The sequence below is a fragment of the Lampetra fluviatilis genome, chromosome 64 (assembly GCF_964198595.1).
Source record: "Lampetra fluviatilis chromosome 64, kcLamFluv1.1, whole genome shotgun sequence".
NCBI lineage: Eukaryota > Metazoa > Chordata > Hyperoartia > Petromyzontiformes > Petromyzontidae > Lampetra > Lampetra fluviatilis.
The window spans coordinates 1,762,524-1,786,403 of NC_136338.1; the positions used below are offsets into that span (position 1 = coordinate 1,762,524).

The 23,880-nt window shown below is 52.1% G+C and overlaps 1 protein-coding gene across 2 annotated transcripts; it reads left to right on the top strand.

Moving 5' to 3' along the window:
- The first annotated feature begins 1,491 nt into the window (after window positions 1-1,491).
- HSPBP1 (HSPA (Hsp70) binding protein 1) lies at window positions 1,492-14,888 on the top strand. 2 transcript variants are annotated; one of them, XM_078882357.1, is made up of 7 exons: window positions 1,492-1,774; window positions 5,581-5,833; window positions 6,266-6,490; window positions 8,071-8,226; window positions 10,048-10,144; window positions 10,958-11,069; window positions 12,072-14,885. In XM_078882357.1, exons 1-7 carry the CDS (start codon window positions 1,637-1,639, stop codon window positions 12,144-12,146), a joined length of 1,056 nt encoding a protein of 351 aa, XP_078738483.1. In that variant the 5' UTR covers window positions 1,492-1,636; the 3' UTR covers window positions 12,147-14,885. The 2 variants fall into 2 exon arrangements, with proteins under 2 accessions (XP_078738483.1, XP_078738484.1); XM_078882358.1 differs by lacking the exon at window positions 10,048-10,144 and having other exon boundaries at window positions 12,072-14,888.
- Window positions 14,889-23,880: the final 8,992 nt, after the last annotated feature.

The following is a 23,880-nucleotide window of genomic DNA, read 5'->3' on the forward strand; positions in this document are numbered from 1 at the left end:
TGCAGGCTGACTCCCCTGGCATTACTTCCCGTGGCCACTAGTTCATTCGCACTGCAGGCTGACTCCCCTGGCATTACCTCCCGTGGCCACTAGTCCATTCGCACTGCAGGCTGACTCCCCTGGCATTACCTCCTGTGGCCACTAGTCCACTCGCACTGCAGGCTGACTCCCCTGGCATTACCTCCCGTGGCCACTAGTCCATTCGCACTGCAGGCTGACTCCCCTGGCATTACCTCCCGTGGCCACTAGTCCATTCGCACTGCAGGCTGACTCCCCTGCCATTACCTCCCGTGGCCACTAGTCCATTCGCACTGCAGGCTGACTCCTCTGTCCATTACCTCCCGTGGTCACTAGTCCACTCACACTGCAGGCTGACTCCCCTGGCATTACCTCCCGTGGCCACTAGTCCATTCGCACTGCAGGCTGACTCCCCTGGCATTACCTCCCGTGGCCACTAGTCCACTCGCACTGCAGGCCGACTCCCCTGGCATTACCTCCCGTGGCCACTAGTCCATTCGCACTGCAGGCTGACTCCTCTGGCATTACTTCCCGTGGCCACTAGTCCATTCGCACTGCAGGCTGACTCCTCTGGCATTACTTCCCGTGGCCACTAGTCCATTCACACTGCAGGCCGACTCCCCTGGCATTACCTCCCGTGGCCACTAGTCCATTCGCACTGCAGGCTGACTCCTCTGGCATTACTTCCCGTGGCCACTAGTCCATTCGCACTGCAGGCTGACTCCTCTGGCATTACTTCCCGTGGCCACTAGTCCATTCACACTGCAGGCCGACTCCCCTGGCATTACCTCCCGTGGCCACTAGTCCATTCACACCGGAGGTGCAGCGTGCACCCCAAGTGAAGAAGAAGAATAACCGCTGGTCTCCTGCTCTATACGAACTCCTCATTATCCTCCAGCCTCAACATCATCAAGGACTGAGACTCAACACGTTGCACAAGTCTCCCTGCGAGACGCGCACACGATGCTGATAATCGACTTTGTTGAGCTGTCGTTTGCGATCGCCAGGTCGCTTATGAAAAATAATCTAATTGCTCGGTAGTGGGCTTTGCCGGGAATAGTTACAAGAGCTTTGTAGCTCATCGCATTCATCCTGCAGTGTCAATACATTTTATGATATTTGTTAAAGGAGATCGCATTACATCATTGGATTACAGCTTGACGTTATTGTATCACAGCATGACGACATTGTATTACAGCATGACACCATTCCATTACAGCATGACAGTTGCATTACAGCATGACATCATTGCATCACATTATGACGTCATTGCATTACTGCTTGGCATTGCATTACAGCATGACGTTCTCACATCGCAGCCATTACATTTTATCGCAGCATGACATTCCCTCGCCATGACGTCATCGCATCGCAGTATGACCTCATTGCATCGCAGCATGTGCATCGTATTACGTGACGTCATTACGGGCGGCGGGAACTCACGTCGAGACCACGTGGTTTGTGGTGGGGGGGGGGTGTTGGTCGTCCCCACAACCCACGTGGCCTCCTTGAACCCAGTACAGTGGCTGTCAGGGCAGCAGTAGTTCACGTCTCCCGCTCTTCGTGCTCCCAGCTCGCTGATCGTGACGGGCTCGAGAGGCATCGGGCGGTGACCACGATGGCCGAGGGAGGAGGTGACCCGGGCCGACCCAGCCGCATTAGCGACCTCCCGGGGCTGCTGAGGCTCGCGGTGGAGGCGGGGAGCGAGGAGGATGCGGCGCCGGGCCCGCAGGGTCCCCTGCCGATGTCCATTGAGGTACGGACTTAGCCGGGCCTCCCCCGGCCTTCGTCGGGCTTTCCCCCGGCCTTCCCCCGGGCCTCCCCCGGCCTTTCCCGGGCCTTCACCGGCCTTTCTCGGGCCTCCCCCGGCCTTCCCCCACATCATTCCCTGATCTCTCCTGGCCTTCCCTGATGTTTACAGTAATGTCTAGGCCTTCCCCGGTCACTCCGGCCCTTCCCTAATAACGGCCTTCTCTTGTATGATCTTATCGCCCCTGGATTTTCCTCATATTCCAACACACTCTTTGGCATTCTCCGGTCTCTTCTGCCCGTCTCGTGGCCTTCCCCGATGTCATTTCCCGTCACTCGCCGGCCTTCTCCGACTTTCTCGAACGTTCCCCAATGCCCCTCCCCCCCCAAAGCCTTCATGGCCTTCCTGCCACCCGCCCGTGCCGTTCATTCCTCCGTCGTTCAGAACGTCGCAGACTTTTCTTGAAATGGCGCGGGCTTCCACGACCTTCTTTGAAATTCTGCAGCCTTCTTTGGCATTCCGTGGCGTTCCCCGGCCTTCTCGGCCATTACTAAAAATGCAACGCGACTGAACTGACATTTGTCCACCCGTGTTGGGATACAGACTGTGTCGTCTCATCAACCACACTCTGTTCAACCACCCACACAGCACTCACCCACCCACTTAACCACTCGTTCACTCACTCATCCACTCACTCACCCAGCCACTCATTCACCCACTCATTCATCCACTCACCCACTCATTCACTCACTCACCCAGCCACTCATCCACTCACCCACTCGTTCATCCACTCACCCACTCGTTCATCCACTCACCCACTCGTTCATCCACTCACCCACTCGTTCATCCACTCACCCACTCGTTCATCCACTCACCCACTCGTTCATCCACTCACCCACTCGTTCATCCACTCACCCACTCGTTCATCCACTCACCCACTCGTTCATCCACTCACCCACTCGTTCATCCACTCACCCACTCGTTCATCCACTCACCCACTCGTTCATCCACTCACCCACTCGTTCATCCACTCACCCACTCGTTCATCCACTCACCCACTCGTTCATCCACTCACCCACTCGTTCATCCACTCACCCACTCGTTCATCCACTCACCCACTCGTCCATCCACTCACCCACTCGTCCATCCACTCACCCACTCACCCACTCACTTATCCACTCACCCACCCACTCATACACTCACCCACCCACCCACTCATCCATCCACTCACTTATCCACTCACCCACCCACTCATACACTCACCCACCCACTCAATTATCCACTCACTCACCCATTCACTCATTCACCCATCCATTCACCCACCCATCCACTCACCCACTTATCCTCTCACCCCTCTATCTCGACTACTAGTTAGTAGTGTACCGTGGGTACCGGTTCCAGTAAAGTTCACGCGCCGACTCGGTCTTACAGACACTCACTGTGTTGCGTCTCCCCAACCATACTGTTCGACAAACTGCAAGTCACAACAACAACAACTCACTCATTCACTCACCAACTCACCCACCCACCCCACCAAATGACTCACTCACCCACTCACCCCCAATGCAGATCGCAGCTTCTCCCCCTCGTCCCATTACCCCGAGCTCGTACGATAATAACCGCGTGTGAACTCTCTATTACACCTTCAGCAGTGCTGTTTGTTCCTGGCCTCTTGGCGTTTTGAGCCTCAGGTGTTCATCAATTGTGAGCTCAAAAAACGAATGATACGTTTCCCTTGACGATCAGCCTTCCACGCTGGGTCTTCTCTCCGCGGTTCCCCGTGACTTTCTCTGACCCCCTATGAGTCACTTGTAGAATTTGCATTCAGCTTCTCAAACCTTCCAGACGTTTCGTAACGACACCCTTAACCACAACGTGCACGTCGGGAGTCGCGGATAATCTGGTTACGGTTATTGTTCTAGGTCTATTTGAACTTGGGGCGTCTGATGGACCTAATTGAGTTGTCTGACCCGTGTGTGATAGGTAAAGAAGGGACATTGAACGAAACGTCGCCTTTTAAATTTAATTGTTTTCTATAAAGGCGACAGTGTTATCGACGCGTGTGATGGGCAGGTAATGGCAAAGGCGCCAGCCCTTTAACTGCTTGCTCAAGCCACTGCTAACAGAAGGGCCTTGGAATAATGAGGCACTGTGAATCTATATAAGATCTGAGAGGCAGCTTTAGACAGCCGTTCTAGAGAGTACAGCAGAGATCGCAAACGGGTTTTGATTCCTTACCCGTACCCGGCCGCACCAGGGTCGCAATCGGGTACCCGTACCCTACCCGATACCCGGCTACCCGTACCCGGCCGAGTATCGGGTAGGGTACGGGTTCCCGATTGCGACCTGTGGGATGAAGCCATGTTGCAGGCGCGGGTGGGTTGATTCTAGGAACTTGAATTGTGAGAAGAGGCAAGACGTTGGGAAATGAGTGACAAACGGTGACTCACCAGTGACTCACGGCCTACCCGTACCCGGCCGCACCAGGGTCGCAAACGGGTACCCGTACCCGACTGGGTACGGGTAGCCGGGTATCGGGTAGGGTACGGGTATCGGGTACCCGATTGCGACCTCTGGAGTACAGTTATGGTCTAGACATCCCGTGAAATACTGGACATCTATGAAAAAAAGAGCTTTAAATCTCATCGGATTCCTCCAGTATAAATAAAACATTCCGATTTTGAAAGGGGTGGGGGTACCCACACTTTGCCCCCACCACGTGGGACATGCCACGATCGACTGATGGGTGGATAGAAGCGAGGTTGGGGGATGTGGGGGGCAGGCAGTGCCGGATTATCCCAGTAGCAACAGTAGCTACAAATGTTGTAGCTACAAATGTAGTAGCTACATATGTAAGTAGGAGCTACGGGCCCCGCACTTTCAAGGGCCCCGCGCTAAATGCTTTCAAGCTTGTCAATTCCGGTTCGGCGATTCTGCACTTGCTCTATTACTATAGCACTATACCACCTTCAACTTTTATGAACGACCGGGTGTTTAAGCTTAGCGATTTGTCTTATTATCTGGCTGTATAGAAAATGAAAAAATACAATTTAATATATAGTAATAAAATTGTGTTTCAATATTTACATGTTTTTTAATATTTAGGGCCCCTTTATAACATATGCTACAGGCCCTGCACTAGCTTAATCCGGCACTGGGGGGAGGGGTTCAAGAATCTCTGTCGGGGATTCAACTGCCGAGTGATAATCGTAACACCTACAGGGCAGCAGTCCGTGCGATAACCTCCTGCTCATAATTACCTCCCGCGAGAACAGGTGTCATTGGGTTTTTTTCGTTGTGAAAATCTGAACTTAATACTGGAATGCAACGTGTATCATCCCAGCACGTCGTCAGAAATGACTTGTCTTTAGACAACAGGGACGTTTGCAAGCACGTGTGTAGCTACGTTGAACTTCTTCCGCACCTCGCGTAGCCAACCGTGCTAATCGGAGGTGCGGGATGCTGACGGAGACTATGGAAACACAAAACTGATAAGTGCGCAGAGTAGCTTGGCGAGGGTGGGAGCGTACTTGCTCGGAATAATAACACTGAGACCACGGAGAGAGAAAGGAACACACGGGTCATGGAAACGTACATGTCCTTCTGCACCCTCCTCCTCTCTTGCTTCTCTTCCACTCTTCTCTCCCCTGCCTCCTCTTCCCCCCCTCCCCATCCTCATCTCCCCTCTGTCTTCCTCCCTTCTCCTCCCTCCCCTTTCCTCCCTTCCTCCCCCCCAACATTCTCCCCCCCCACACCCCATTCATGCCGTCATTCTCCAACCTCACTCCTCTCTCTCTCTCCGTCCCCGGCAGAGGAGGCAGTGGCTGCAGGAGGCCCTGTCGGTGTCCATGAGCAGCGCTCAGGACGACGTTCAGCTCATGAAGCAGGCCCTCGACATCCTGCGGGCCGGGCCGGGGGGTCATTCAGAGGCCCACCCTGGGCCGCCGCCACCGCCGCCAGAGCCCGACGCGGAGGCCCCGGAGGATCTGCCGGAGGTGACGACGCGGCTGATTAACGCGCTGGACGCTCTGCTTGACGTCACCGACAACATCGACAACGCTCAGGGTGGGTGGGCGCACACGGCTAAGGCCCCGACCCCCCCCCGCCCCTCTCCCACCCTGGTTTCTCGCTCGGGATGTTGCAGCGGTCGGCCGGTGAAGGCCCGGTCAGGCGGCCCCCGTGACCAGCAACCGCGGCTCGCGCTATGCCTAGAGGAATACCGGATGTGGAAGTGTCCTCTAGATTGAATACAACATTGCATGTATGAGTGTGTACTTGGTGCGCTACTCAGCGGGCAGCTGTCTCTTCTGGTGGTTGCGCTTTGTGCGCCCCTGTGTTTTTTTAGAACGCGTCAACTGCTACTGCCGTCGCACAGTGCGAGGAGGGACACCTGCATTGCGCAATAACCCCGTTACTCTCACGCCTTGCACCTCTCTGTCCCCTTCTTCACCCTCCTTCCTCTCCTCTCCCGCTCCCCCCCCCCTCCCCCCGGGCCAGACTTCTGCAAGCTGGGCGGCATGGCGCTGGTGGTGCAGCGCTACCTGGACGCGGACTGCGCCGAGCTGCGGTGGCGCGCCGCCGAGCTGGTGGCGACGTGCGCGCAGAACGCGCCCCGCGTCCAGGAGGCGGCGCTGGAGCTCGGGGCGCTGCCGCGGCTGCTGCGCCGCGCCGACGCCGACGCCGACACGCGCGTGCGCGTCAAGGCGCTGCTCGCCGTCTCGTGTGAGTCCCTTCGTCCGGGCGTCGTTCGCTGTGGCTGCGGGATGTTGACCACCTCGCCTGGTGCGCAGGAGGTCGTGGGTTCAGATCTTCACCCTTGGCGCCTGCTGTATGTTTGGAGTTTTGTGTCTTTCATCATCATCATCATCACGGTGGCGAGGTGATGTTAACTACCTCGCCTGGTGTGCAGGAGGTCATGGGTTCGATCACGACCCTGATGACACCTGTTGTGTTTTTGGAGTTTGCGTTTCTCATCATCATCACGGTGGCTAGGAGATGTTAACTACCTCGCCTGGTGCGCAGGAGGTCGTGGGTTCAGATCTCCACCCTTGGCGTCTGTTGTATGTTTGGAGTTTGCGTCTCTCATCATCATCATCACGGTGGCTAGGAGATGTTAACTACCTCGCCAGGTGTGCAAAGGGTCGTGGGTTCGATCCCGACCCTGATGATGCCTGCTTCTATATTTTGAGTTTGCGTGTCTCTCTCTCTCTCCCCGTGGTCGCGTGGATTTTTCTCCAGGTCCTCCGGTTTTTCCCTCCACATATAGAATCAACACGACGCGTTCAGAGTACTTGACTGCTATAAATTTCCACGTGACGATGAGCCGCTGTCATTTGTGATGTCCAGGTCGCTCCTGAAAAAGAGCTACATAGCTCAGTTGGGTGCCTTACCTGGTAAAATAAAAAAAGCTTCATCGTTTTAGTCCGTCATCGTCAACGACGACGACGGACGGGCTACATGCACATGCTGCAGGTCCTCTCGCGAAGCGTCGTAGACTCGCTGGCTGGCAGGGGTCGGAGGTCGCGGGACGGACGGTGCCGCGTGTGGGTTGACCGACCGACTGAGATGTCTGGCAGATCCACCGCCTGCACTCTCCACCGTGCCGGCTCGCCACCCCGCTGCGTGTTGATTGATCGACTGAGAGAGATGATAATCTTCTCGCTTCTTTTTTGGGATGCTGCGGCCGCAGTGGCTACACCGCCCCCGCCGCCGCCGCTGCTGCTGCTACACGTGGCTACCGGTAGTCCAGTCCTGTGTGGAGGTGGCAGCGAGGGTTGGTGGACCGCCGCGTAGATATTGCGAACCTCATTCTTGCGCGTGGGCGTGGAGGAGGAGCGCGTAGCCCTGGTTCGCCAGGAGAGGGGGCAGTACAGCAAAGTGCGGATGAATATCATCTGTCTCTTTCGGATGGGATAGAGTGTTGGCCCGTCGCACGCGTGCATTTCCTCACATGTAATAACCACTTGGCCGAAAAACATCTTCATATATAGAGGACCGCAGAGTTTGGGTAATCGTTGGCACTGGCTGCCCACCGCCTGGGTGCCGCCCCCTTAACCGCTCGCTTGCGGTTCCTCCTCGGCGACCGCGACAGTTGCGGTTTGTCGCGAGCGGCGACAGCGTTTTGTTTTTGTTTACTTGGTTTTACTTTTCGTCATTTTTTTATAAATAATTTTTTTGGACTTTTAAAAAAGTGAAAGAAAAATTTCTTTCTTTAACTTCATAAAATTTGCTTTCTATTTTGTACTTATTTTGACTTAATTTTTGCTTAACTTTTTTCCCTAATTTTCCGTTTTTCTCCCCAGGCCTGGTGCGCGAGCAGCCGCTGGGTCGCCGCGCGTTGGCGCAGGGAGACGGCTTCTCGGTGCTGCTGCGAGCCATGCAGGACCCCGGCGAGAGGCCGCGGGCCAAGGCCGCCTTCCTCCTCCACAGCCTTCTCATGGCCGGCACCGAGAACCACGGTGGGTTTGGCGCTGGGGTGGCTACTCCCTCGCCGGGTACACAGGAGGTCGTGGGTGGTGCTCGATCGCGACCCCCTGACGATGCCTGCTGCTGCTGCTGTATATTTGAACTCTTCTTGGTTCTTTCGGTAAAGTCACGTAGAATGGAAATAATAAAATAATAAAAATAAAACATAATAAAATAATTCTCACGACGTTTCGGCCACAACGCAAGCAGCCGTCCTCAGGTGGAGAACAGGTCTGTCGAGAAGGCAGAGTCTGAATGACATGCCCCAGGCTTGGAGCGACTATTTAAGCTGGGATGGAGGGGCGAAGAGCGCCTTGACAAAAGAATTTGCATATCAAGAGGAATTTAGCATATTTATGGGAAATGCAGATATGCGATTAGTACTACTTGTACTACTTAAATCGAAATGTATATTTGAAGTTTGCGTGTCTCTCTCTCTCTCCCCGTGGTCGCTTGGATTTTTCTCCGGCTCCTCCGGTTTTTCCCTCCACACTTAGAAACACGCGTTTAGAGTATTTGGCTGCTAATTAATTCCCACGCGATGATAATAAGCCCACTTCGTCGAGCTATCATTCGTGAGAGCCAGGGCGCTTCTGAAAAGAGCTACGTAGCCCAGTGGGGCTTAGCCTGGAAAAATAGAAAGTTTAAAGGTTCCCGCGGCACTACTGCCACCACCGCCACAATGGCGGCAGCAGCGGCAATAGCGGCAGGCAAGCGGCCCACTCGCCACGGTGAGGGTGGTGACGTCGCCGCAGCATTCGTGCCAGGCTAGGTGCACTTGCGGGTCGTCCCGTGAAGTGTCCAAGGCTTGCTTGCTAGTGGGAGGTCATGGGGGACGTACCCAGGTGGTGCCGTGCGTGGGTTGACCACGCTAGCCGAGATGCCTGGCAAGTGCACCGCCTGTGGTCCCAACTTGCGCCAACTCGCTGCGTGTTAGCCGCACACCAGAGGTCGCAAACGGGTTTTGATTTCTTACCCGTACCCGGCCGCACCAGGGTCGCAATCGGGTACCCGTACCCTACCCGATACCCGGCTACCCGTACCCGGCCGGGTATCGGGTAGGGTACGGGTAGGGTACGGGTACCCGATTGCGACCTCTGGGATGAAGCCATGTTGCAGGCGCGGGTGGGTTGATTCTAGGAACTTGAATTGTGAGAAGAGACAAGACGTTGGGAAATGAGTGACAAACGGTGACTCACCAGTGACTCACGGCCTACCCGTACCCGCACCCGGCCGCAAACAGGTACCCGTACCCGTACCCGGCTGGGTACAGGGTAGCCGGGTATCGGGTAGGGTACGGGTATCGGGTACCCGGTTGCGACCTCTGCCGCACACATACAGACACGCAGGTGTGACATCCAGACGCATACGGGCGCAGAGAAAAGACAAAGGTTCCTCCGATAGGCCTTCACAGACTGGTGGGGCAAGTGCTGTTAGCGAGCACCTATGAAGGCCGGCACAGCACGTGGGTGGGTAGGTGGCTAACGCCACGCCTGGCCACCTTTGTTTCCCCAGTTGTGATGTTTACACGCTGCACCAGGTACTCATTTAATGGCGAGTCGAGTTAGGGTCGAATCAGCCTCAAATGAGTACCTGGTGCCGTGTGTAAACATCGCCACTGGGGAGACAAAGGCGGTCGGGCATGGTGCTGGCCACCCACCCCCTCGTGTGTCGTGCCGGCCTTCATAGGTGCTCGCTAACAGCACTTGCCCCTACAGTCTGTTAAGGCTATACGGGGGATCTTTGATCTTTGTACATGTGTGCTGATATGTGAATGTTTAAACCCGTGTGTGTGTGTGTGTGCGTGCGTGCAGAAGAGCTGTGCGCGATGGGCATGGTACAGCAATTGGTCGCCCTGCTGCATGCCCCCCATGAACCCTTCCACGAGCACGTGCTCGGAGCACTGTTCAGGCAAGTGCCTGCACACCTACACACCTACAACATGCATGCACACCCACACACCTACAACATGCATGCACACCTACACACCTACAACATGCATGCACACCCACACACCGACAACATGCATGCACAGCTACACACCTACAACATGCATGCACACCTACACACCTACACACCTACAACATGCATGCACACCTACACACCTACAACATGCATGCACACCTACACACCTACAACATGCATGCACACCTACACACCGACAACATGCATGCACACCTACACACCGTGCACACCTACACACACCGACACAAAGATCCCCCGTGTCGCCTTAACAGACTGTTGGGGCAGATGCCGTTAGCGAGCTCCTGTGAATGCCGGCGCGGCACACAAAGGGGTGGGTGGCCAGCACAATGCCCGACCGCCTTTGTCTCACCATTGGCGATGTTTACACACCGCACCGGGTCCTCATTTGAGGTTCTGTCGACCTAGGGGAGGCCCAGGACCGGTTCAGATGATCGTCACTGGTGTTGGCCGTGAGTGAGAATCGAATTCTGGTCGCCGGGTTCGTAGCGCAGCGCGCTAACCGCTACACCACCGCTGTACTCACCTCGACAAAGATCCCCTGTGTAGCCTTAACAGACTGTTGGGGCAAGTGCTGTTAGCGAGCTCCGTACACACACATACACAGACACACGCACACCTGAACGTGCACACTGCATCAGCATCAACAACCTTCAAGCAACGCCTCCCACACACACAGAGCACCGTGCGCCGGAGCGGAAGAGTAACGCCCGCGCGCGTGCACCGCGCCTGTCACCGCAGCCTGGTGTCGGGGCACGGAGCGGCGCTGCGCGAGAGCCGAGCGGCCGAGCTGCGCCTGCGGGAGACGCTGCTGGAGAGGATCGGCCTCCTGGAAGGCTCCGAGCAGCACCTGGTATGGCGCCTTCCCCTCCCTCCCATCGCTCGCTCCTCCTTGCTGTGGTGTGGCAGCCTCTCCCCGCCCGCGGCGTGAAGAGCCGTTGTATTGCACTCGCACTTGAACTTTTGTGATCCTTGATAACACTGGTCAACACACTTTTTCTGGCATAAGATATATCCAACGGTTTTTATAAGGTAAAGTTTTCCATTCTACGTGACTTTACCGAAAGAACCAAGAAGATGAATCCCTGCAGTCACGAAAGCTTTATATCGAGGTTTTAAGGTAATTTTGGGGTGCCGATTCCAAATCTGGCATCGGTTTTTGTCTATCACATCGGGTTTTTGAGATATCAAATATTGCATTTTCAATAAAAACTGCAGAAGAAAAATATTAAATAAATGTGGATATCTACATAAAATTATATTATAAACACACTATCCTAAAAATACAGCACCATATTTTAACACTAAAGTAGTTACGGACTCGCAACAACTTGCAATCATAAGTGACAGAGTTAATTTCGGGTAAAATCAATGAAAATGGGGTATGCCGATAGCATAAAAATGAGATGTGATAGAGCAAATCTGAGATCAGATTTGGAATCGGCACCCTGAAATTAGTCTAGAACAGCTGCAAAAGTCCAGGCCAGAATTTTTTTTTTTTTTGACCAGTGTAATAGTTGGTTTCAGGTGAGGACATAGACAGCAGAACTGTAGGCGGTTTTCAAACCTTTGGGCAGCAGCCGTTGAATGTTCTTGAGCCAAACTGCACACACGCACCGAATCTAGGAAACTGCTAAACGGCCGAATCAGACGCGCGCCGCAGAACTTTTTTTGGATTGCGCGACAAAGTCGCACCGATGTCGTGACGAGCCGCTGTGTGATGCCCTTTGTGACTCACTTTGTGATGCGCCGGTGTTTGCGCATTGTGTAACGCGCCGGTGTGCACGCATTGTGTAACGCGCCGGTGTTTGCGCATTGTGTAACGCGCCGGTGTGCACGCGCGTCGCACCCGCAGGAGGCACTGGAATTTTGCCGGACACTGCTGCAGCTGACGGAGGCGCCGGGCGAGGAGGTGGCGATGGACCGGTGACTCCGGTGACGCCGACGTCGGCGGCGACGACCGGGAAACGCTCCCCGCGATCCTCCCATGAAATGGGCGCCGAGTTCGCGACCGCGTCTTGACGCCGCGCGTCTCCACGCACGCCACTCCCTCTTTGCCCCGTGCCGCGCGCGGGCAGTGGGCCAGGTTTCTTAACCCCCTTTTCCCAGGCGGTGAGGAGAGCTGGCGCTAACGATTTCCCAAGCTCTGCGGTCCTCCATGCACGAAGATGTTTTCGGCCAATTATAACCCTCTGCCGTTTCTGAGACCGTCTTGCAAGTTGCAAGGGGCGGGCGGGTGCCCCGTTCACCGCCGACTCTCGGAACGCGGCGCGATGCGGCACGGCGATTATTTTATTTGGGGAGGCGTAGCGCCCCGTTGTTATGTTAAAGACGTCGCGCTCGCCGCAGAGAACCCAGCGACGCAGCCGCAACTCTCCGATAGCCGGCGGGCGAAACTGCGACGCTGGAGGTTTCGTACGTCTTCCAACCTGAAGACGTTGACCGGTAAAGCTTACCGCGTTTTAGTTGCACGCGCTTCACCGGAACGGAATCTGAAGAAAAGCCGACGACGTGCACGTACGTCGCGTACGTCGTTGGAACGAAGGGAGGGTTGCATCCCTCCGGCCCTTGACCCACGCAGCCGCGGTATGAACGGGGTCCACCCAGTAAAGACCGGGCAACGATCCACGCTTAACCGGCCACTCGGTGGGGAGGCCCTCGTCCAACGGCGGATGCACGCGAGGGCTCGCGTGGTGCTGCACGCGCAGACGATGGCGGCTTCGTGTGGCGCAGATGCGGTCCGAGGTCTTTGCTTGCAACCGGAAGAGAAACCGCGTGGAGAAGTTGAGGGGGGAGTGGGGGGGGTCCGTGTCAAAGTTACGCCCCTGGAGGTTCCGATTGATTTCACTCGCGGCCGGGCACACAGGGTCAGCCGACAAGCTCCACGTTGCTCATGGAACCCCCTTGTCACTGAACGTTTCCAAACGACGACGATAAATATTTTTCGTTCTGCGTCGTCGTCCGTCGACTTTCACGCGAATCGCATCGCTCGCAATCGCCGAGGAGCCGGCGTTACCAACAGTTCAGTTGCCCGAGCTCTGCATGCCTCTATATATATGAAAAGATGTTTTTCGGCCCGTCGGCAGGGCGAGTGTTTTGGACGTGCGAGAGGAAAGCGGGGGAATACCCACGCTCGCCCACGAGGAGGCAACGCTCGTATCCCCGCACGGATGGGACCGGTGATATTTAGTCCGCAATTTGCTTCAGCGCCACCGCCACCAGGCAGAGCCCCCGGGCACGGCGACCAACCCTCGCTGCTGCCTCCCAGACAGAGGTCGCAACCGGGTACCCGTACCCTACCCGATACCCGTACCCGGCCGGGTACGGGTACGGGTACCCGTTTGCGACCCTGGTGCGGCCGGGTACGGGTACGAGTTTGTCACTCATTTCCCAACGTCTTGTCTCTTCTCACGATTCAAATTCCTAGAATCAACCCACCCGCGCCTGCAACATGGCTTCATCCCAGAGGTCGCAATCAGATACCCGATACCCGTACCCTACCCGTACCCGGCCGGGCACGGGTAGGGTACGGGTATGGCCGGGTACGGGTACAGGTACCCGTTTGCGACCCTGGTGCGGCCGCGTACGGGTAAGGAATCAAAACCCGTTTGCGACCTCTGGTGCAGGGTAGCCACCAGTACCACCACCATCTCCGGCACCCCTCCCATGAATTCGTGAACCAAGTAAATGTGCCGCCTGTGGTGTGTTGACGCTGAAGTAATCCCGAGTGCTGAACTGCGCGTGTGTTTATGTAGGGAGCGGTGGTGCAGCGGTTAGCGCTACGCTGCGCCACCGACCCGGCAGAGGCCCGAGTTAAATTCCCGCTCGCCAACACCGGTGACGATTTAACTGAATCGGTCCCGAGTCTCCCCAAGGTCGACTCAGCCTCAAATGAGTACCTGGTGTGTTGTGTAAACATCGCCACTGGGGAGACAAAGGCGGCCGGGCGTGGTGTTGCCCCCCCCCACCCCTCGTATGCCGTGCCGGCCTTCATAGGTGCTACTCGCTAACAGCACTTGCCACTACAGTCTGTTAGGCTACACGGGGGATCTTTGTCTTTGGTGCAGAGAGTGACCGCCCCGTGAAGAATTTCTCAATGGGCTCTCCCAACTGTAGATAACCGGTTCATTCATAATTCACAACCGCCCTTCCCTCCCCTATCCCCCCTCACCCCGCACATTCCCAACCGCCCTCCCCCCCATCTTCGCGTGTACGAACGTGGTATGGTCCACATGGCCCGTGTTGTTTCTCGAGCACTGTCATGCCTGTGGAACGTACCATTATTTTAACGGGGGTGATCCCACATTTTTGCTTGTCGGCATTTCTAAGCATCCACATCGCACACCGCGCACAACGCGAATGTTAATGCCTTTTCCCTGCCCTCTGTTCGAACTTGGACGCAGCCTGCCTTGTCGCGAATGTGAATCGTCACGTTGCAGTAATGCATGCAAGGTTTTCACTGTCGATACCTGGTTGAAGGCGGTGTCAAAATATATTATTTGTATCCCTCCGTTATCGATTACACGCCGTTACAGTCACTGGAGGTTGTATGACCATACTTCACCGCTTTGGTCAGAGGAGGTCGATGGGGGGTGGAGGGGGGGTGCGAGAACCGATTGAGATATCGCAATAACTCGCGTCGTCGTGGTAAAGATGAAATAAAATGCCTCCTTCGTATCCAGTATCCGTGTGTCCGGGTGAAAGAAAAATACAATTTATTTAGTTTAATCATGGGACCTCCTTTGCCAGTACCAACATGTGAGAATAGGTTTTTCACCTTTTTTTCTGGCAACAAAACAGGTGTTGAGATGTTAAAACGCCAAACTGAAACCTTTTACAAGGAATCATGTCTGCAACACATTCCTGCGGAGGGAGCTGGTAGGAACGTTGGGTTGCTCGGTCAATGGCCAGGGTCAACGGCGGCGTGGTGTATTCCGCAAATATGGACGACTGTGAGGGTGGGCACAAGCCGGCGTGAGTAGGTTAAACGTTGAGTTTTATAAGGGCACCACGGGGTTACCAGCCTCTCCCCACCCAGACCCACCCCTCCCCACCCAGACCCTCCCCACCCAGCCCCTCCCTGCACGACGGACGGACACAATAATCCCCTGTGGGCTGGTGTAACCAGGAGGTTCCTAACAGTATTAACCACAATACTTGTGGTCAGAATGCAAACAAAAAAACACTGATAATCAATGCATCGTCTTTGAAACTGATTGGTCCACACCAGAGACAGCTTTCTTTGAGCCTCGTCTCAAAATGGTGTTTGACCAAAGTGGAAAACCTATTCTCATGTTTTTGGTACTGGCAAAGGAGGTCCCATGATGTAGTTGTTCCCCCTGATCCCACATTGCTCTGATCGTGCGTTGTCTTTGAGCTGTGTACGCCTTTTGGCGTCCTCTGGTCTAACACCGTTTTGAGACGAGGCTCAAAGAAAGCTGTCTGGTGTGGCCCAATCAGTTTCAAAGACAATGCATGTATTAATTTGAAGCTTTCGTGACTGCAGGAATCCATATTCTTTAGTTTTTTCGGTAAAATCACGTGGGTAGAAAAAATTATAGATCATGACGTTTCGATCGCAACGCATCAGACGATTGCTTGCGTTGCGATCGAAACGTCGTGATAATTTTATTGTTTTATATTTTTATTATTTTATTGTTTCCCTTCTACGTGACTTTACCGAAATAACCAAGAATATGAATCCCTGCAGTCACGAAAGCTTTAAATCGAATTTTGGTGTTGAGATGTTAAAACACCAAACTGAAACATTTTACAAGTAATCGTGTCACTGCATTAACCACAACACTTGTGGTCAGAATGCAAACAAAAAACACACTGATAATATATTCATTATACTCTGGTTCTTTCGGTGGTAAAGTCACGTGGGTAGAAAAATTATTGATCATGACGTTTCGATCGCAACGCCATCAGACGACTGCTTGCGTCGCGATCGAAACGTCGTGATCTGTTATTCTTTCTACCTTCGTGACTTTACCGCAGGAGAAGGTGGTACTGTACAGCGAAGTGTGGACTAATCCCCATCTGTTCTTTCCTTCTGTACGGGGATAGAGTGTTGCCCCCTCGCACGTTGCTTGGGTTATCTATGCGGTGTCCCCGTTTCCTCCCACATGTGTAGAACAACAACAACAACATTAAACACTGGTCATGGATTTGGCTGAAACCTGCTTTAATTAAAACGCCCCCTAAACGTAATGGCAGGACCCTGCTGAAAACGTCCCACGACTCAGTGTGAATCTCCTGGCTAAACAAGTCAACGTGTAAACGACAACGTGGATTTCCGCTGCTTCAACACAAGGGACACGCACAAAAAACAAGAACGGGACTGGCTTGGACACGTGGTGGTCTCATCGGGCCGGCTTTTAATCGATGTTGGATAACTGCCCAGATGTTCTAAGGGTTCCTGGTTTCTACGTCAACTTATATATTTTTTTAAAAAACGTCACTCAAAATAATCGACAGCGTCGCCGTTTAAAAATCAAAATAACATTAATTAATGAGAAATGTGTGTTTGGTGTCTGCTTCATACGCAACAATCCACGCGCTGTGTGGAGTCGATATAATGATAGCCGGCACTGTGGCACACGAGGGGGTGGGTGGCCAGCACCACGCCCGACCGCCTTTGTCTCCCCAGTGGCGATGTTTACTACGCACCGCACCAGGTACTCATTTGAGGCTGAGTCGACCCAGGGGAGGCCCAGGACCGGCTCCCGTACTGTATTCGTCATCGGTGCTGGTGGCCGTGAGCGCGCAAACCGCTGCACCACCACTCCCCACAGCACACAAAGACAAAGATCCCCCGTGTAGCCTGTAACAGACTGTTGGGGCAAGTGCTGTTAGCGCTGCACCACAATACACTCACAAAGACAAAAATCCCCCGTGTAGCCTGTAGCAGACTGTTGGGGCAAGTGCTCTTACCGCACCACACATACATCACACACAGACACACGCACACACATACAGCACACACACACATACAGTACACACACACATACAGCACACACGCACACACAGACGCGCACACAGACACACGCACACACACAGACGCACACACACACATACAGCACACACACACAGACAGTACACACACACATACAGCACACACGCACACACAGACGCGCACACAGACACACGGACACACACAGACGCACACACACACATACAGCACACACACACATACAGCACACACACACAGCACACACACACATACAGCACACACACACAGCACACACACAGACGCACACACACACAGGGTGCAACAGCCTCGGCCCGTGATGACTTATTCATGCTAATGCGAGTCGAGCCAAACGGCGATCAATAGCACACAGCGGGGACTGCATCCAGAACGGCCCCGTCTCGCAGTGGGGGGGGGGGGCTCTGTTAGAACAGCGACGCACGTGGCGAAGAGGCGGGGAACGGAGCGGCATTGCAATGCGCCGGTGTGGGATGTGAGTTCGTTATAATTGGGGCATCGTTGTTTGTTTTTTTGTGTGTTGGAAACTAATTTCAGGCATCTTCTTGGTTCTTTCGGTAAAGTCACGTAGAATGGAAATAATAAAATAATACAAATAAAACATAATAAAATAATTCTCACGACGTTTCGGCCACAACGCAAGCAGCCGTCCGCAGGTGGAGAACACGTCTGTCGAGAAGACAGAGACAATACACTATACACTACACTATACACTACACCATACACTACACTTTACTCTGTCTTCTCGACAGACCTGTTCTCCACCTGAGGACGGCTGCTTGCGTTGTGGCCGAAACGTCGTGAGAATTATTGTATTATGTTTTATTTGTATTATTTTATTATTTCCATTCTACGTGACTTTACCGAAAGAACCAAGAAGATGAATCCCTGCAGTCACGAAAGCTTTAAATCGAAATCTTACATCTTATACTTGCAAGTCCTGAATAGAGCAAACACTTGCAAATTAAATGATTACTCATCGATTGTACAATTACAATAACCCCGCCTCCTCCGCCTCTGATCTCTGCACCTGCTGGGTTCAGTGATGACGTCATCTTGCTCTGTTTAAGACCGGAAGTAGGTGGATTGCTTCACCATTCTGGCAAATCGCCTGATGATGCTGGTTGTAATTACGAGTGAAACGTCACGGTACTCAAATTGTCAACGTTGTGGATTTACTCTCCGACATACCGGTGGGCTGAAGTAGTACACTACACTATACACTACACTATGCACTACACTATACACTACACTATACACTACACCATACACTACACAAAACACTAGACTATACACTACACCATAAACTACACTATACACCACACTATACACTACACCATACACTACACTTTACACTAGCACTATACACTACACTGTACACTACACTATACACTACACTATACACTACACGAAACACTACACCATACACTACACCATACACTACACTAGCACTATACACTACACTACACCATACACTATACACTACACTATGCACTACACCATACATTACACAAAACACTAGACTATACACTACACCATGAACTACACTATACACCAGACTATACACTACACTATACACTACACTATACACTAGCACCATACACTACACTATACACTATACTATACACTACACTATACACTAGCACTATACACTACACTATACACTACACTATACCATACACTACACACTACACTCTCCTAGTAACTAATTGTCGCGTTTTGTCTACGTGACAAATCCCTTGCTGATTGGCTGCGTCGGGTGGTGGAGGGTTACGACGCAACATTTATACTCACGCGATCTAACCCTCCAAAAAAAAACCTTGACTGTGAACAGAATAACTCAAACTCTTTGGTTCTTACGGTAAAGTCACGTAGGTATAAAAGAAAATAAATCACGACGTTTCGGGCGCAACACAAGCAATCATCATCAGGTGGGGAAGCATGGCCTGCTTGCTGAGGCAGACTTTTAGGTGCCTGTTGAGAACTCCGTGTAAGGACCGCCCTGGATTGGAACCACATTGGGACTGCCTTCGCGAGCATCTTGTGGAGGCTATGAGATGTGAACTCCCTCGCCTGGCATACACGAGGTCGTGGGTTCGATCTCGACCCTGACGATGCCTCTTGCATGTTTGTGTCCGGGACCACCAGGGTTTTCCCCCTCCACGTTTAGAATCAACATCTCGCGTTTGGAGTATTTGGCTGCTATAAAATATCTACGTTGAGCTATTCATTTGTGGCGGGGCTTTACCTGGTAAAATATAACAATACAGTGAAATAATTTCATCTACTCTGCGTGCTGTTTGGTATAGGCCAGGGGTCGGCAACCTACGGCTCCGGAGCCGCATGCGGCTCTTTACGGGCTGCTTCTTGACGATATGTACGTATGTACAGTATGTACAGTATGTACATAGATGCATTGCGGCTCTTTAAATACTGAATTTTGTACCGAATTGGAAAGAAATGGCTCTTCTTGTTATTTTGGTTGCCGACCCCTGGTATAGGCGATGTTGAATAATCCTTGCCAGGATCTTCCCCAACACACAATTGAGAGAAGAGACGAGCCTGGTGATTGCTACAATCAATGCACACGACCTATTTATATATATTTTTTAAAGTGTAATCACCGGGGCATCCTTCCAATCCTGCGGAACCCGTCCCGTGACCCAGCCGGTTATAATTGCGTCACACAGGGCAGACCTGCACACACACAATTGCCACCTTCCCTCTCAGCAGTTCACTTGGAAGGTCGTCTCATCAGCCAGCCACACACACACCCAGTGGGATGGCCACTTCCTCCAATGTTTGAGGCGGCACTGCTCCGCCAGGGCTAACGCCACATTGCCACGTGATGACCTCTGAGCAGAGGGATTTCCCCTCCCCTGAGAGCTCATAGAAATGCTCGGCAAGTCTGCAAAACATTGCTCTTGGGGGTCAGAGATCACGAGATCACCCCTGGTTCCCCTAAGGATGGTAATAGACGCGGGTGAGGCAAAGCCATTTGTGTTGATGGACTTAAAGGATCGGTTGGGATCGCGTGCTATCCAGGCATTTTTCATCTCATCGTCAAACCGCGACCGCCACTCATCCTTGCAGCGCCGCACGGCTCTCCGAACCTCTGAGCGGAGGTTGCGTTGGGCCTCCTCGTTCTTGGACGTGGGATTGTAGCCCAGTGGTTCTAAACCAGCTGCTGCAGCCTTGCAGCACGGGTTAAAGCAATGTACAATGTTAATAACTACTTATTCTTAGGTTTTTTCGGTAAAGTCACGTAGGTTAAAAATAAAATAAAAATCACGACGTTTCGGAGGCAACACAAGCTTCCGTCTTCAGGTGGAACCGTCGTGATTTATATTTTATTTTTTATTTTACTTTTATTTTTTTACCTACGTGACTTTACCGAAAAAAACCTAAGAATATGAATCCTTGCAGTCAAATCTAGAGTTAATAACTACATCGGGTTCGATGAAACAAAGGAAGATGTTGCTGATGTGCTCGTGTTTAATTTGTTTTCTTTTCGATGATTTACCTTCAAGAACAACTAATTTGGTCACAAATCGCAGTGATGTACCACCAGGCTAAGAAGACGAACCGCTGTTGTAGACGGTGGGATGTGGGCCTGCCTCGTTCTCCCAGCTGGCTACAAGACCTTCTCCATCAGCCAGGGTCTCTAGCGAGGCCCAGATCTCCACGGGTACAATGCTGGTGATCCCAGCTGCAAGCGACGATCAACTCATATCGTGCTAGTTTTTTATTTACACGCTTTTTATTGAACTCACTCTGTCTGTTGTTGTTGTATCCTCAAATATTGTAACTCAATTTTAACCCACTTCCCAATGTGGTATCAACTGCAAACTTGGTATACTTATGTCATACTGATGACAATACTATATTCTATCATTAAAATAAAATGAAATATTTTTAAACATAATTTTACGCGCTTTTATTTAACTCACTCTGTTGTTGTTGTCGTATGTTCAAATCTTGTAACTCAATTTTTACCCACTTCCCAATGTGGTATCAACTGCAAACGTGGTATACTTATGTCATACTGATGACAATACTATATGCTATCATAAAAAAATACATATTTTAAAACATTATTTTTTATATGTTATGTTTCGGCTTGGGTCTAATTGTCCATGCTTAACTAACGTTGCCTGTAATTCGCTATGGTCCCTTACATTGTGGCAAGCCTCGGGGCCACTTCCTGGAGTCGTGGAGTTCTGCCATTACTAGTACATTTCATTAAAGCGTGTTTTTAAAAAAGTTTTTAAAAATATTACTTATTTTTAAATCCTTTATATTAAGTTCGCTTGCTGCTTGCGTGCTTGCTTGCTTGCTTGCGTGCTTGCTTGCTTGCTTACGACCGTGCAAATCTTTCGGTTGTTTTTGAACCCACTTCCCGTGATCCAATCGAGCTGACATTTTCCACACAGACTCGTTGTGCGAGACAATTAATGTTCGTGAAAAAAAAATTCCCAAAATTTAACACTGTTTAGGGAAAACAAATTAAATATTTAATTACCAATTGCTTAATACTGGCAGACAATTATCTGACCCATAGGTGGCAGCCATCTCAAGCCAGAGGACGAGAGGACTCTAGCCGCCACGCATATAAAGGATTTATAGTGAAAAACTTTGTTTTTACGGATTTATCTTGTTTTAGTTCGAATGGTAGATGCCCGCCACCACCGCCACCACCATAATGGGAGAACGGAAGGCGCGTCTCACAGATTCCGTCACCACGTAGCCCAGCAGATGTTACGAGAATAGGTTTTACCCTTTCTGTGAATAAAACAGTTGTGTTAAGATGTTAAAACACCAAACAGAAACATTGCGCAAGCAATCATGTCTGCGTTAACCAAATAGAGTACTTGTGGTGAACATGCAAACAAAAAACGTGCTTCATTTGAAGCTTTCGTGACTGCAAGAATCCATACTCTTTGGTTCTTTCGATAAAGTCACGAAGTTAGAAATAAAATAAATCAAATCACGACGTTTCGATCTAAAGGCATTTAGAGGCTGACTCCTTTGCCTGGTAACGACCGCTTGTGTTGCGATCGAAACGTCGTGATTTATTTTATTTTATTTCTAACTACGTGAATTTACCGAAAGAACCAAAGAGTATAAAAACATGCTCTGGTAGTATATGATGGCGCGTTGTCTTTGAAACTGATTGGCCCACACCAGAGACAGCTTTCTTTAGAGCCCAGTCTCTAACAGCCTTAGACCAGAGGACGCCAAAAGGCGACACACAGCACAAGCACAATGCCACTTATCAGGACATCCATCCAGCTGATGTTCTTGCCCTGACCCGGCATGCCTCCGTGATGCGGTGCATCAATGTTTGTGGCTCACGTTGAACTCCTATCGCCCCGTTTCGTAGCGGGCGAGGGGAGGGCGACAATAAACTAAACGCCCACAAGTATAACCCGTAAAAACAAAGTTTTTCACTATAAATCCTTTATATGCGTGGCGGCTAGAGTCCCTCTCGTCCTCTGGCTTGAGATGGCTGCCACCTATGGGTCAGATGATTGCATGGCAGCATTAAGCAATTGGTAATTAAATATAACATTTTTGTCCTAAAAAGTGTAAAATTTTGGAAAAAAAATTTCACGAACATTAATTGTCACGCACAACGAGTCTGTGTGGAAAATGTCAGCTCGATTGGATCACGGGGAAGTGGGTTAAAAAACGACCGAAAGATTTGCACGGTCGTAAGCAAGCAAGCGAACGTAATATAAAGGATTTAAAAAACCCACGTGGATGATGCGCTGGTGATTCCACAAGGCCATGGGGCTGCACAGAATTCGAGCAGCCTCCTGCTGCCCGTTGTAGAGCTGATCTGGCCCAGATGCTAGCGTCATGATGCCACTCAGACCCAATAAGATGCCTCCGTCCCGAGGGGCCACTTTAGCCATCGCTTGAGACGGGAGGTCCATACAACGGCATCCGAATGATCGGCCCTGCCTCCCTGCATCAGCGTCACACAGCGGGGAGCGGTGGCGTGGTGGTTTGCGCACTTGTGCTGCGAAGCCGCCGACCTAAGTTCACACACACACACGTGTGTACACATCTTCACGCACACAGTCACACACGGACACACAATTACACACGCACAATCAGTCTTACAATAGACATAAACAAAGATTCCCCGTGTAGCCTGTAACAGACTGTTGGGGCAAGTGCTGTTAGTGAGCAGCACCTATGAAGGCCGGCACGGCACACGAGGCGGGGTGGGGTGGCCAGCTCCACGCGATGTTTACTACACACCGCACCGGATACTCATTTGAGGCTGAGTCGACCAAGGGGAGGCCCAGGACCGGGATAATCGTCACTGGGTGTTTGTGGCCTTGGGCGGGAATCGAACTCGGGTCTCTGGCGGGTTCGCAGCCCAGCGCCGCTAACCGCTGCCCCACCGCTCTCCACACACACAGCCACAACAACAGCCACTCGCCACTAAGTGTCGGTGACGTTACCACGGCGTTTGTGCCAGGCTAGGTGCACCTTGAGGCCACATGAAGTGTCGAACGCCCGCTGGCTGGAGGTCACGGGGCAGACCCAGATGCCACGGGTCGACTGACTGAGATGACTGGCTGATGCACCACCTATGCCTCCCACTGTACCAACTTGCTGTGTTTTATCCGCCCGGCACTCCGCTCGTTGTTGTGAGCGT

Coding starts and splice junctions, on each gene's coding strand:
- HSPBP1 (XM_078882357.1), top strand. CDS start 1,637: ATGGCCGAGGGAGGAGGTGACCCGGGCCGACCCAGCCGCATTAGCGAC. Junction 8,227..10,047: donor GGCCGGCACCGAGAACCACG/GTGGGTTTGGCG, acceptor GCGTGCGTGCAG/AAGAGCTGTGCGCGATGGGC. Junction 10,145..10,957: donor GTGCTCGGAGCACTGTTCAG/GCAAGTGCCTGC, acceptor CTGTCACCGCAG/CCTGGTGTCGGGGCACGGAG.